This window comes from Zootoca vivipara, chromosome 5, assembly GCF_963506605.1.
Source record: "Zootoca vivipara chromosome 5, rZooViv1.1, whole genome shotgun sequence".
Lineage (NCBI taxonomy): Eukaryota > Metazoa > Chordata > Lepidosauria > Squamata > Lacertidae > Zootoca > Zootoca vivipara.
This window is the reverse complement of record NC_083280.1, coordinates 1,263,966-1,278,589: the sequence shown is the minus strand read 5'-3', so window position 1 is coordinate 1,278,589 and position 14,624 is coordinate 1,263,966. Positions and strand designations below refer to the sequence as shown.

Sequence of the window (14,624 nt, the reverse complement as noted above, 5' to 3'; positions counted from 1 at the left end):
CGGGTGTCACAACGCCTTCCTTCGCCCCTGCTTCTGCCTTGGTCAGACCACAATTTTGGGAGGATGTTGACAAGCTGGAAGGTGCGCGGAGGAGAGTGACCAAGATGACCAAAGGTCTGGAAACCAAGCCTTATGAAGAACAGTTGAAGGAGCTGGGCATGTTTAGCCTGGATAAGAAGAGACAGAGATATGAGAACCCTTCTGAAGGGCTGTCGCTTAGAAGATGGAGCAAGCTGGTTTTCTACTTCTCCAGAGGGTAGGACCTGGCCCAACGGCGCTCACTGCAGAGCACCTTCCTTGCCTGCAGAGGTTGCCAGGTTCGATCCTCAGCATATCTGGGTAGGTCTGGGAGAGACTCCTGCCTGAAGCCCCAGAGAGCTGCTGCCAGTCAGCGCAGGCAATACCAAGCCTTGTGGACCAATGGTGTGATTTGGTACAAGGGCAGCTTCCTAAGTTCCTATGTAACCAGGCTGCTTGACTCAGCAGCAAAGAACAAAACAAAACATCCTCTCCGGGGCACTTGAATTACAAGGGAAGGCCAAGCATTAAAAATCAAGGCAAAGTAAAATGGAGCGCTTCCTTCGCATCAGTGTCGAACTGCAGACACATTCCCCGTAGCTTAATAAATGTTACCGCCTCCCCTTTGCATGGCTGATCTCTGAGAGGGCCCTCCACCAAGACAGAATGCATCTTCACGGCAAGGTCAAGTTGACATCACTGTCCAGTTTTCTGACAACTTGTTGCCACCAGTGGGACCTCCTGGGTTACCCATTCACATTGTCAAGTCCACCATCGCTCCTCAGGGGCGGAAAAGGTAAAGGTAAAGGGACCCCTGGCCATTAGGTCCAGTCGTGACCGACTCTGGGGTTGCGCGCTCATCTCACATAATTGGCCGAGGGAGCCAGCGTATAGCTTCCAGGTCATGTGTCCAGCATGACAAAGCTGCTTCTGGCAAACCAGAGCAGCGCACGGAAACGCCGTTTACCTTCCCGCTGTAGCGGTTCCTATTTATCTACTTGCATTTTGACGTGCTTTCGAACTGCTGGTTGGCAGGAGCTGGGACCAAGCAACGGGAGCTCACCCCGTCATAGGGATTCAAACCGCCGACCTTCTTATCAGCAAGCCCTAGGCTCAGTGGTTTAACCACAGCGCCACCTGGGTCCCCTCAGGGGCGGAAAGCCCCCCCCCAAAAAAAAACAGCTTCAAAGGAGTTCCCTGCCCTTGGGATTTTCAGCAGTGAGAGGAGGAAAGTCAGAGAAGGACGGGGAAAAGTCCTGTATTCCCAAGGAATCATCACCAAGTGACCTTTCTCCGCTTTCCCTTCATTATTTATTTATTTATTTTATTATAGTTGTTGTTGTTGTTAAATGTCTTCATTGGATCCGCCCCCGCCCCCCATTATACTAACCAACCATTCATCAATGTAAACGCCCATTTCAAACAGAACTAACCATTTTCATTTACACATTTCCTTTTCCGGGGCGCCAAAGATCAATTCAAATTCATTGAAAGTCTAACCTGACGTATAATGTGATCGCATCTTAACAAACATTTAGACTCGCACAATTTCAGCCGAAGGAGGGCTGGTTGGAATAGCATAATCAATAATAATAATAATAATAATAATAATAATAATAATAATAATAAGTTATTTATACCCCACCCATCTGGCTGGGTTTCCCCAGTCACTCTGGGTGGCTTCCAACAGGATATTAAAAACACAGTAAAAGATCAAACATCAAAAACTTCCCTAAACAGGGCTGCCTTCAGACGTCTTCTAAAAGTCAGATAGTTGTTTATTTCCTCAACATCTGATGGGAGGGCGTTCCACAGGGCGGGCGCCGCCACCGAGAAGGCCCTCTGCCTGGTTCCTTGCAACCTCACTTCTTGCAGTGAATCCAAGCAAGGTGGAAAGCTTTAAAGCCCTTTGGGGTGGGTCCGCCTGGGGTTACCGGCCGTGTTTCTGTCAAACTTTCCACCTTGCTTGGGCGACAAGGCACCAATTCTGGGATGTTCCCATGAGATCAGGCAGGGGCATCTGAGTTCCCAGAAGACCTTGCACCAGGATCCCTAGTCTCCCAGAGCCCTTTTGCTGAACAGGCTTTGCCCTCCACGGCGGAAACCTTAGAAACTCTTTTTGTGCTTGCTTTACCAGGCACAAAAAGAGCTTTTCAGCTCTCTGGGGCCAGCTCAAAGGTTTGGGTATATGCATTTTTCATGGAACCCTGGGAGCCAAACCCCTGCATAAGATGCAGCCGTGCTCCATCACAAATTACAATACTGTATAGAGTTTGAATGCACCATAGAATCACAGAATGGTAGAATTGGAAGAGACCCCAGAGGGACATCTAGTCCAACCCCCCTGAACTGCAACAAATGGTCCCCCGTCCAATTTGAAACCATACCGGGCCCTGCTTAGCTTTTGCAAATGTGCTGGCAGTTTTATTGCTGCACCACTAGGAGGTACTTCTGACTTGCTCTTACAGCCCGCTCTTCAAAATGAATGAATGAGCTCTACGTATATTTTACTCACAACCTTTTAGAGTCAGCACAAGCTAGAAATGAGAACCATTTCCCCGACAAATCGTCCTTGAAATTAGGGAGTGCAGCGGCTCTGATTTGGATAGCTATTTTCTCCATTATCTCACACTTCTGTCAAACCACTCCTTAATAGGAGGGACGGGGGCATTGCCATTGTGAAATTTGCCTGCTGTTAGCAAGAGACCTCTTTGTTCCTACTGCTAGTAACATTCTCTAAGAATGGCAAATGGTCTCAAGGGTACCATATACCCCGCTATGGTTATTTGTATAGCTACGCATTTTTCCCAAGCATTGCATTCTCTTTGGGCATAACCACCAAATAGGTAGATATGTCCCTCTCTTCCCTCTTCCGAAAGCCCAAGCAACTATGGGTGGGTGGCCTCCTTCAGGCTTTCCCCACCCAACAGGAAATCAGGATGCAGCAGCATTCATGGGCGGCTATTTCTCTGAAGCCTAGTCTTCCGTGCCGGCACACGGTTAGACTCTGGAACTCTCTTCCACTAGATTTGTTGACAGCCAGCAACTTGGACAGCTTTAAAAGATGAGACAATTCCATGCAGGCAATGGGTATGAGCCACAATGGCTTTGTTTCTCCCTCCTGTGGATGGTTATCACAAGTGGGGAGAGTTGCTCTAATGCTCGAATCCTGCTTTTGGGGTTTCCATTGGAGCATCTGATTGGCCACTGTGAGGACAGGGTGCTGGCCTAGAAGGTCCTCTGGCCTGATCCTACAGCAGGCTCTTCTGATGTCCATTGATGGGGCGGCACATAGGTATAATATCTCTTTAAGAATTGGGAGATGGTGAAGGAGAAAAAAATAAAATAAAAATGGCTATTTTGGGGCTCCTGAAAGGCTTAGATGGAGCTGCTTCTTTCTGACATTAAAAGCATTTTTCTCTTTGCTAGAATGTTGTACCTTCATTAAGCACAAACACCATGGGTAAATATAGACCGAGTAACCTTTATCTTTTTCAAAACAGGTTTAATATAGCCGAGGAGAGATGTACTGGCAGTAGCTGTTCTCAAAAACACAATTTCATGCCATCACTAAGTATGTCAGGATTTTTAATTTTGCTTCCCGCCCCCTTTCCAAGATACCCCCCCTCCAATAAAAACACCCTTTTGCTCAAATTAATACCCTGTGGTTCACAAACAGGACACTGTCTGGATGAATCACTAGGAAAGAGGTTGCAATGGCGAGGAGAAGACATTAAATATAGCATCTGGTTGGGGTGCCGTCCATTAATTTAATATGGTTTTCAAAAGAGGTGGAGCTCCTGATTTTTAAGGGTCATGTCCCCCCCAGCCCCTACTTCCCCCCAAAAGATTTTGGGGCTGCAAGAAAGCAGTGGAGGATCGAATCCCCATTTGTGCAGGGCAAGCATATCAAGAGCTACTAGGGGTGCCTGTTAAAAGAATGAATGGAGCCACTGGTCCATAGAGCTCAGTACTGTCCACACTGACTGGCAGCAGCCCTCCAAGGTTTCAGGCAGGGAGTCCTGAGGATGGCCTCAGGGACTGAACCTCTGCCACTGGGCTATGGTGCCCCCTCCCTCAATGAACAGAGTCAGACCTTTGTCCAATCTAGCCCAGTACAGTCGTACCTTGGCTCTCGAACCTAATCTATTCCGGAAGTCCATTCGACTTCCAAAATGTTTGGAAACCAAAGCGCAGCTTCCGATTGGCTGGCAGGAGTGCCCTGCTGCCAATAGGAAGCCGCACCAGACATTCGGCGTCCGAAAATCGTTTGAAAACTGGAACACTCGCTTCCGGGTTTCGATCATTCGCGGGCCGATTTGTTCGGGAGTCAAGGCGTTTGGGAGCTGAGGTACAACTGTATTGTCTTTTCTGGGAGCAAGTCCACTTTTAAAGCACACCCAAGAAACACACATCTGAAGCGCATATGCCCCCCCCCAAAGAATTCTGGGAACTGTAGTTTCCTCTTTCCAGAGACACAGTTCCTACAGAAATACAATTCTAGCACCCTGAACAGACATCACTTCCCAATATTCTTTGGGGCAAGTCATGTGCACTGGATTCGCTTCAAATGTGTGGGGTGGATCTGCCCTTGGTGGCAGCAGCTGTCCAGCATTGCAGAAGGCAAATCCTACTTGGATCCAACATGGATCGAAGTATGGCATCTCCTGCATACCATACAGGTGTTCTACTGCTGAGCTAGAGCAATTGCTGCACACATCCTGGTGCAAAGTCTATTATTATTATTATTATTATTATTATTATCCGCCCTGTGAGAAGTGAGGTTACAGGGAACCAGGCAGAGGGCCTTCTCAGTAGTGGCACCAGCCCTGTGGAACACCCTCCCATCAGATGTCAAGGAAATAAACAACTATCTGACTTTTAGAAGACATCTGAAGGCAGGCCTGTTCAGGGAAGTTTTTCATGTTTGATGTTCTATTGTGCTTTTAATTCTGTTGGGAGCCGCCCAGAGTGGCTGGGGAAACCCAGCCAGATGGGCAGGGTGTGTGTGTGTGTGTGTGTGTGTGTGTGTAATCTATTATCTATTATTATAATATAGACCAATTGATCTCACTCTGTATTAGGCAGCTTCCATTGTCCCTATGGTGCGGCCATACTTCAGACAATCCCAATTGCCACTCCTGAAAAGGTATACAGTATTGCACTACTTCGACAATTAGATTCTGGCATTGCACGGGGTTGAGCTAGATGACCCTTGGTGTCCCTTTCAACTCTACAATTCTATGATTCTAGGATAGTCCTAATAAGAATACTAAGAATAGTGGTAAGCAGCCCTGTGATCTTTGGATGAAGGGTGGGAATAATAATAATAATAATAATAATAATAATAATAATAATAATAATAATATGGGTGGGGAGTTACAACCTGGCCTTGCAGGAGGGCCTTGTCTTGGTTTAGTCTTCAAGCCCCTGCAAATCACCAGCCAGCTCCATTATCCGTTGCACCAGCAGAGAGCAGATGCCATTAGGCAAAAATCAATGACTTCTGGAGGGCTCTTCAGAATCAGCCTTAGACTCTGCAAAGCCCATTCTAAGAGAAATCTCCTGCCCCTCCTGAAGCCGCCCCCTCCGATTTGCAATTTATTCCATATATATCTGCGTCATTCAACCGTGTGGGTTTTTTTGCTGCAGCAGCAGAGCCCAGACCATGAGTAAGCTCCTTTCTTTTCCCCTTTTTCCTTTCCTTTCTAATGTAATTTAAACTTTTGAAATTGTCACAAAAAGAAAATTCAATACCGCTCTCACAAAGCCCCTCATTTTTTGGTTGCAATACATCTGTGGGATATTGAACCTGGGCAATATTAAACAAAACCTTCAAATAGAGGAGCAAAATAAAACAAGATTCAAAAATCATAGTTATAACGTACTTACAACTAGTTGCAGTCATAAGCAAAACCAAAGTCAGCCAGCTTCAGGAGTGGCATTTGCACTTCGAGGTTGTTATTATTATTCTCTTATTCTTATAATTTGCACAGGTCCCCCAAGACAGGTAAGTAACACAGTCAAGTTCCAGAGGTGATGGGTTAACTGAGTAATATACTTTCTTTCTTGTGTGTTGCAGATAAAATGAGGGTTTGGCATGAAAAGGTTGCAGAGATTATTTAAACTAAGCCAACCAGTGAGCAAGTTCTCTTTGACTGACCCGTGTCGCTTGGTTTAGGAATGCCGCAAAGCAGAGTAGAAAGGACTTTTTAAAATCCCTGTCAATTTCCAAATGCTTGGAAGCAAACCAGAAAAACCTCTTTCCCAATCTCTATATAGGGTTGCCAGACTCAATAGAGGACAGGACTTCTGTGCCTTTAATTGCCCTGCTCTCTTTTGAGTCTGGAAACCTTAAAGAGAAACCAGCAGACTCTTTGCTTGGAAATTAAACAAAGGGTCTGCTGATTTCTCTTTAAGGTTTCCAGACTCAAAAGAGAGCAGGGCAATTAAAGGCACAGAAGTCCTGTCCTCTATTGAGTCTGGCAACCCTATCTCTATACAGTGGTACCTCGGTTTATGAACACAATTGGTTCCGGAAGTCTGTTCATAAACTGAAGCGTTCATAAACTGAAGCGAACTTTCCCATTGAAAGTAATGGAAAGTGGATTAATCCATTCCAGACGGGTCCGCGAATTACTCAACCTGAAGCGTACTTAACCCGAAGCATGGGCGTAATTGGTTCCGGAAGTCTGTTCATAAACTGAAGCGTTCATAAACTGAAGCAAATTTTCCCATCGAAAGTAATGGAAAGTGGATTAATCCATTCCAGATGGGTCCGCAGCGTTCGTAAACCGAAAATTCGTAAACCGAGGTGTTCATAAACCGAGGTCCCACTGTATCAGAATGAGCAAGAGCAGCAGAGGATAGCTGCCATTATTATTATTATTATTATTATTATTAATTCTATATATTTGCCCAGATTTTCAGCAGAGTACAACCTTGTGCAAATTAATTGAAACAAAGCATGTTTTCTATCTTACTCATAATCCTGTACTCAAAACAAACACGAAAAGTCAGTTGATCTTTATGGTGTTGGAAGCCTGCAGCTAATAGAAGGAATGACGCGCTTGCCAAAATATATTGAGGTTCTACGAAAGAGAGTTATTCCAGAGCTGGAAAAGAGGTATCCTGACAGTACTGGGATATTGCAGCAGGACCTAGCCCCCTGTCACACATCGAAAAAGGTGATGAAATTCAGGACAGAGCAGCAAATACAGGTACTTGATTGGCCAGGGAATTTCCCGGACGTAAATCCCATTGAGAATTTGTGGGCTATATGCAAAAGTCGCCTCCATGCTGTAGACTGTACGACTATGGAGAAGCTCATCCAGGCGTTGATTCAAGTGTGGACAGGGATCCGAAAATCAACAGTGACTGTTCGAAACTAGTGTTCAAACCGTGTTCAAATACTGCTTTAAACTAGCAGAGGTCATGTTGTCGTTGTTAAGTCGTGTCCGACTCTTCGTGACCCCATGGACCATAGCATGCCAGGCACTCCTGTCTTGCACTGCCTCCCGCAGTTTGGTCAAACTCATGTTCGTAGCTTCGAGAACACTGTCCAACCATCTCGCCCTCTGTCGTCCCCTTCTCCTAGTGCCCTCAATCTTTCCCAACATCAGGGTCTTTTCCAAGGATTCTTCTCTTCTCATGAGGTGGCCAAAGCATTGGAGCCTCAGCTTCACGATCTGTCCTTCCAGTGAGCACTCAGGGCTGATTTCCTTCAGAATGGATAGGTTTGATCTTCTTGCAGTCCATGGGACTCTCAAGAGTCTCCTCCAGCACCATAATTCAAAAGCATCAATTCTTCGGCAATCAGCCTTCTTGATGGTCCAGCTCTCACTTCCATACATCACTACTGGGAAAACCATAGCTTTAACTATATGGACCTTTGCCGGCAAGGTGATGTCTCTGCTTTTTAAGATGCTGTCTAGGTTTGTCATTGCTTTTCTCCCAAGAAGCAGGCGTCTTTTAATTTCGTGACTGCTGTCACCATCTGCAGTGATCAAGGAGCCCAAGAAAGTAAAATCTCTCACTGCCTCCATTTCTTCCCCTTCTATTTGCCAGGAGGGGATGGGACCAGTGGGTCATATCCGTTACTAAGGTCCTCCTGATGGAGATCATATCCGTTACTAATGTACGTATATGTGGGTTTGTACATGTATATGTGAGTTTTGTACAATGAACGACATTGTTTGTTTCAATTAATTAGCACAAGGGTGTACAAAGCCAATCAGAAACACACCCATTTGTATGTTCCAAAAGCAAAACAGATGGTAGCATGATTCTAAAATCTTGCAAGTTCATTTAAAAACAACATGTGTTTGCAATATTTCGGTTTCTTGACCCAGAACCACGTAGTGTCCCAGATGTTAGTTCAACATTCACCTTGGAGTGGTGATCTGAGGAAACTTCAAATTGCAGACAATATGTGCAAGTGAGCATTAACTTATTAATCCCTACCAGACACAGAGTTTGGAAACTTTTGATTGCCAGTCCTCCATCTTTTTTAAGTTTCTAGTTCTTATGCATTTACACAATGCATAATTTTATTTGCCCGGCGACTTTCTGCAGTTCGAGCCATGCTCAAGGCGGCTTACAACATGAAAAAAATGCATAACCGCAACATAACAAAAGTACTCATTAACAATATTTCAAAACCCACAAATGAACTGAACCATTTCTGCATAAATCAGAAGATCTAAAATAGAGACACAAAAAACCACCACCAGCAGCAACAGCAGAAATAACTCCCTGACAACAACCCCACAACTAATCCCCAGGCCTGGTGTCTCTGAAAGATAAGGTGTGTGAGAAGTATTTGCTGAAACCCCATGATGCTGCACATCATTTTCTCCAGCTCCAGAGGGTAGGACTCGAACCCATGGCTTCAACTTACAAGAAAGGAGATGTGACTAAGCATCAGGAGGAACCTTCTGAGGGTAAGAGCCGTTTGACAGTGGAACAGACTCTCTTGAGAAGTTGAGGACTTTCCTTCCGTGGAGGCTTTGAAGCAGAGGTTGGATGGCCATCTGTCAGGAATTCCTTAGCTGTGATTCCTCCATTGCAGGGGGGGTAGACTAGCTGACCGCTGAGGTCCCTTCCAGCCCTGCAAATCTATGACTCTATGGCAACAGTTTCCAAAGGGCAGCAGAAAGCCTACAGAAGCATCGCAGCCGCCCAGCACAGGACAAGCAGGATTTTACCCTAAGGGGGTAGGGCAGAAAAGCGCAAAGGAGCAAGAGGCACGAGGAATGCATGGAATTTGGGTCTGTCTTCCCGCCCCCCCCAAAAAGAAATTATTCTGGTGCAGCTGAGCACAAAAGAAAGAAAAGGCTCTGAACGCTCACAGAGACTGACATTGTGGGGGGGGGGGGGGAGAGAGAAATCCAACGTTTCTTTGGATACAAGTTTGTAAAAAGAAACCAGATGGCTTCTATCAGAGTAACTAACAGACAGAGCCGAGTAAGAAATAGCAGTTCTATTCTTGACTTAATTATGTTTCTGGAAGGAGAAGGGAAATCCCGTCCAACATTGCAGAGATAGTATGCGGCTTACAAGAAAGGGGCAGAATCTCAGGCCGGCAGGTGCGTCTGGGACCTCACTCTACAAGCCAAGATGCCTTCTTCCCACCCGGTCACTCTCAATTCCACCTCAGGGTGGTGGGGACCCCCTGCCCCACCAGCCCCCTCCATTTGCTCCCCAAGAGGTCGTTTGCCCACCAAACACACACACCAGCCCCCACACCTGATCTCCTACCTTGGTGTCAGGTGTGGGGCAGGGAGAAACAGAGCTGGTGTGGGGCAGGATGAGAAGCAAAAAGCAGGGCAGAGCACCCCAGATCCTACTTGGTCACTGTTGGCACCCACACCAACCTCCTCCACAAGCCAATTTTGACAGCTGGGCTGGCGGGCTGGATGACAGATGGTTGGTCGACCCCACTAGCCAAAAAGACACACACACACACACACACACACACACACACACACACCATAGCTGCCAAGTCCGGATCATAAAGATCCGGGATCGGCAGCGCGCGCACGACCGGAAGTTGTGTGACGCAACTTCCGGTGGCGCTTCGCCCTTCTATGGGCACCAGAAAATGGCGGCGCCAGCGCCGGAAGTCGCTTCCGCGCATGACCGGAAACACGTAAAAGCGACTTCCGGCGCCGCCGGCGCCATTTTCTGATGCCCATAGAAGGGCGAAGCGCCACCGGAAGTCGCGTCACGCAACTTCCGGTCATGCGCGGAAGCGACTTCCGGTGCCGGCGCCGCCATTTTCTGGTGCCCATAGAAGGGCAAAGCGGCACCAGAAAAATGGCCGCCAGGAAGAATCGAATTTAAGGGACAATGCCGGGATTCTCTGCCAAACGGGAGACCGCCGGGAAACGGTGAGAAAAAAGGGGTTTTCCCGGTGGATACGGGATACTTGGCAGCTATGACACACATACACACACACACACAAACCCAGCTCTCTTAATATTGTTCAAGTATAGAATTGGCGCTTTCTCACTTTTTCATTGCAGGGGTTTGGGTTAGGCCAGGCACCCCCAAACTGCGGCCCTCCAGATGTTTTGGCCTACAACTCCCATGATCCCTAGCTAACAGGACCAGTGGTCGGGGAAGATGGGAATTGTAGTCCAAAACATCTGGAGGGCCGAAGTTTGGGGATGCCTGGGTTAGATGGCCCTTGGGGTCCCATTCAAGCCTGCAGTTCCATGGTTATTCCATTCCCTCTTTCAGTATTCTAGCCCTTGTAGATAAGGAAAGACTTGGAAAAGATTTGGGAAAGCCCACAAAGGAGGGGCGAGATGGGCTTAAGGGTGCTCTGCACATCCCTGTTTCACTTCCACAAGAAACAGAATAGAACATGCACACCTGGAGCAGTCAGACCATAATATTTACCTGGACACAAGATTTGAATCACCTTGGTGAGGAGCTGTAGCTTATTTTATTTATGTGTACATTTGATTCATTTTTTACCTCCCCATCAACAGATTCTTAGAGCACCTTGCAGAGAAGTTTAAAAAAATGAAATAACGAAAGGATAAAAATGCCACAACAAAAAAGGAACCGTATACCACAAACGCTACCTTCCTACCTTCCTTCTTTCCATCAATGCTGACACCCCTTCTCTCTCCATCACAGTGGTACCTTGGCTCCTGAACAAATTGGCTTCCGAATGTCGCAAACCCGGAAGTAAGTGTTCCGGTTTGTGAACATTTTTTTAGAAGCCCAATGTCCGTTTCGGCTGTCGCCATTGTTTCCAGGGCCATTCAGCCAATCAGAAGCAGCGCCTTGGTTTGCAAACGTTTTGGAAGTCGAATGGACTTCCAGAACGGATTGAGTTCGGGAACCAAGGTACCACTGTATTTATTACTGTTTCACAGACTTATTGTACGCTATTGCTCTTTGATACCTGGAGGCCTCCTACAAACTACGGCGACCAACAGTTCTTACCTTCCCCTTCAGCCGCTCGGTATGGATTGTACTTTGGCTTGGGGGCCACGACTGGAGCAAACTTCTTTGGGGTCTGCTGAGTGGATATGGATATGCTGGGGGTCCCAAAGGAATGGGTCGTCTCCATCCTCGCAGTCACATGGCCCACGGCCTCGCTGGGGTTCTTGGGGGGCAGCCAGGATGGGTTAGACATCACTGGGCACTGTGGAAAGAGAAAAGCAAGAAGACCATTGGCTTAGGGGTTCCATGGGATCTTAAGGATTAGAGACCCAGGGTACATGGGCGTACCCAGGATCAAAACTAGGGGGGGGCAAGGGGAGGGGCCAAGGCACGGAAGGGGAGGGGCCACAAAGTGGGCGGGAACGGCGAACTCGCGCTCCGCCGGGCTGTGCCCCTCCCTAGAAGCAGGGCTGGTGGGCGGAGGCGGAGCCCAGCCCAGCGGAGCGCGAGTTCGGCGTTCCCGCCCACCGCGCCGCGCTCCCTGGTTCCCCGCCGCGCTTGGCCTTGCCTGAGGGCGCGCCGGGGAGCTGGAGGGAGGGTGCGGCGCGGCGCGGCGGGAATGGCGAACTCGCGCTCCGCCGGGCTGTGCTCCGCCTCTGCCCACCAGCCCTGCTTCTAGAGTAGGGCAGCTGCCCTAACTTGCCCCGTGGTGGGTACGCCCTTGCCAGGGTATGAATTTCACTGATTTCAAAAATGTCCAAATATTAATTGTATCAAATGTCTTAGGCTTGTTCTTCTGTTTCTGCATTCTAGGACTCCTACGCTGCACTCCTTCCCTATCTGACCCTAAAAGCGGCAGAAATAGTCACTCGGGATGTTTTGCTAGGTCTGTTTTGAGTTAGCGCCAGGGTGAAATTCAGCATCTTCTTAAGAAGTTCCAAGGAAAAGATAGGGACTGGAATGTCAACAACCCCGTTGATGGCCTGGTCGCTAAGGAAACGATGATAAAGGAGCCCATTTGAGACCCAAATGGTCTGGCACCCCAAGGTAATTATGGGGGGTGAAGTTAGTGGTATGTTACTTGTTTTGCTTCTCATGACCTGTAACCTTTCCTGATGCATGTAGAAGGAGATGTTTCAATGTTTTATGACTCTCTGTGTGCTGCGTCTCAGCTCCTCTATAAACTTTGTCCTGATTTTCCTCTGGGTAGACCTTCTTCTTAAGCGGCAGTTAGACTCAAAACAACCACGTTAAGTTGAGCTCTGTTCTATTGCAGTAAAAAGGTAAAGGCAAAGGACCCCTGACAGTTAAGTCCAGCTGCAGACAACTCTGGGGTTGCGTGCTCACCTCGCTTTACAGGCCATGGGAGTCGGTGTTTGTCCACAGACAGCTTTTCCAGGTCATGTGGCCAGCATGACTAAGCCGCTTCTTGCGCAACGGAACACCAAAACCAGAGCAGCGCATGGAAACGCCGTTGACCTTCCCGCCGGAGTGGTACCTATTTATCTACTTGCAGTTTGGCATGCTTTCGAACTGCTAGGTTGGCAGGAGCTGAGGCCGAGCAACGGGAACTCACCCCATAGCGGGGATTCGAAGCGCCAAGAGGCTCAGTGGTTTAGACCACAGCACCACCCGCGTCCCATTCTGCAGTCCCATATTGCAGTAGTATCTCATAAACTCCAGGTTCCTAACTGGGTCTGCTGAATCACAGAGTTCAACCCCATGCAATGCAGGAATATGCAGCTGTCAAACATGCAACCTTCCCGTTATCAGCATCACGCTCCAACCAACTGAGCTATCCAAGTTTGCTTTAATTCTCTTGGTTTCATGTTTTATTTAAAAGCTGCTCCCTCACCTGGGTAACAAGCAAGGGAGCGTAGAAGCGAATTCTTACGGCAAATGTGTTGTTTCCCACCATTCCAGGGTGGCTCAAAACAAAGCGGCGAAAAGGACCACAACGGAAACATTTCAGAACATCAGCAGAGCACCTGCTGGATCAGGCCAATGGCCCATCTAGTCCAGCTTCCTGTTCTCACAGTGGCCAGCCAGAAGCCTTTTTTGAGAAACCTGCAAGTGGGAATCGAGCACCAGAGCACCCTTTTGCAGTTTCCAGCCACTGATATTCGGCAGCATTGCTGCCTCCGACTATGGATTCTCCTCTTCCACGTACTTAGAATCATAGAATCATAGAATCATAGAGTTGGAAGAGACCACAAGGGTCATCCAGTCCAACCTCCTAACAAGTAGGAAACACCATCAAAGCATTCTTGACAGATGGCTGTCAAGCCTCTGCTTAAAGACCTCCAAAGAAGGAGACTCCACCACACTCCTTGGCAGCAAATTCCACTGTTGAACAGCTCTTAGAATCATAGAGTTGGAAGAGACCACAAGGGTCATCCAGTCCAACCTCCTGCCAAGTAGGAAACACCATCAAAGCATTCTTGACATATGGCTGTCAAGCCTCTGCTTAAAGACCTCCAAAGAAGGAGTTGCGTATCTAACTCTCTTTCATCCAAGTTAGTGACAACCACTGCCTCTTGCAGAAGCCAGTTCCCTAGTTTAACTATATGCTGCGTGAATCCTTCCTATTATTCGCATTAGCATTATTTCCATTTATATACCACCCTTTATCAAAAGATCTCAGGGTGGTGTACAACATTAGAAAGCGAATCTTCCAACATTTAGCTACTTTGGATGCCCATGAGTTCTAGTGCAATGAGGGAGAAAAAAGTTTCCCCTCTTCACTTTTTTAAAATTTGTGAATATATACATTTTCGGCACTAAAATTTCAAGTTCTGTGCTCCCAAGGAAGGAGCAATGTTGCAAAATAACAGCAGAACATTTTCTGTCGTGATAATTTCCCTCTTTGGGGTATCTGGTTGGCCCCTGTGAGAACAGGATGCTGGACTAGATGGGCTAATGGCCTGATCCAGCATGTTCTCGTGGGGAAGCCCCCCCCCCATTAGCTTTTGCCTGCTGCCGCACATCAGCAAACTTCTCTGCCACGACCCCAAACTGCTGATATAAGGCCAGAATTCAAGAGCAGCGATGGCGTCTTGTCACCTAGATCTCGCCCTCTCTCTGTTTCTGCGTGACTCGAAAAAGAAAAGCAGGAGGAGGAGGAGGAGGAGGAGGAGGATGAGGAGGAGGAGGAGGAGGAGGAGGAGGAGGAAAACAAACTAGCCCAGCTCACACAGAGAGACGCA

At 47.6% G+C, this 14,624-nt stretch overlaps 1 protein-coding gene across 6 annotated transcripts in view; it reads right to left on the bottom strand.

Annotated features, from left to right (window-relative positions):
* LPP (LIM domain containing preferred translocation partner in lipoma) overlaps positions 1-14,624 on the bottom strand; it is a 294,937-nt gene that overhangs the window by 156,102 nt on the left and 124,211 nt on the right. For all 6 annotated transcript variants that reach the window (XM_060274249.1, XM_060274252.1, XM_060274253.1 and 3 more), the window contains exon 3: positions 11,479-11,680. In XM_060274249.1, the coding sequence (XP_060130232.1) occupies positions 11,479-11,680 (202 nt within the window). The remainder of the gene's footprint in view (positions 1-11,478; positions 11,681-14,624) is intronic.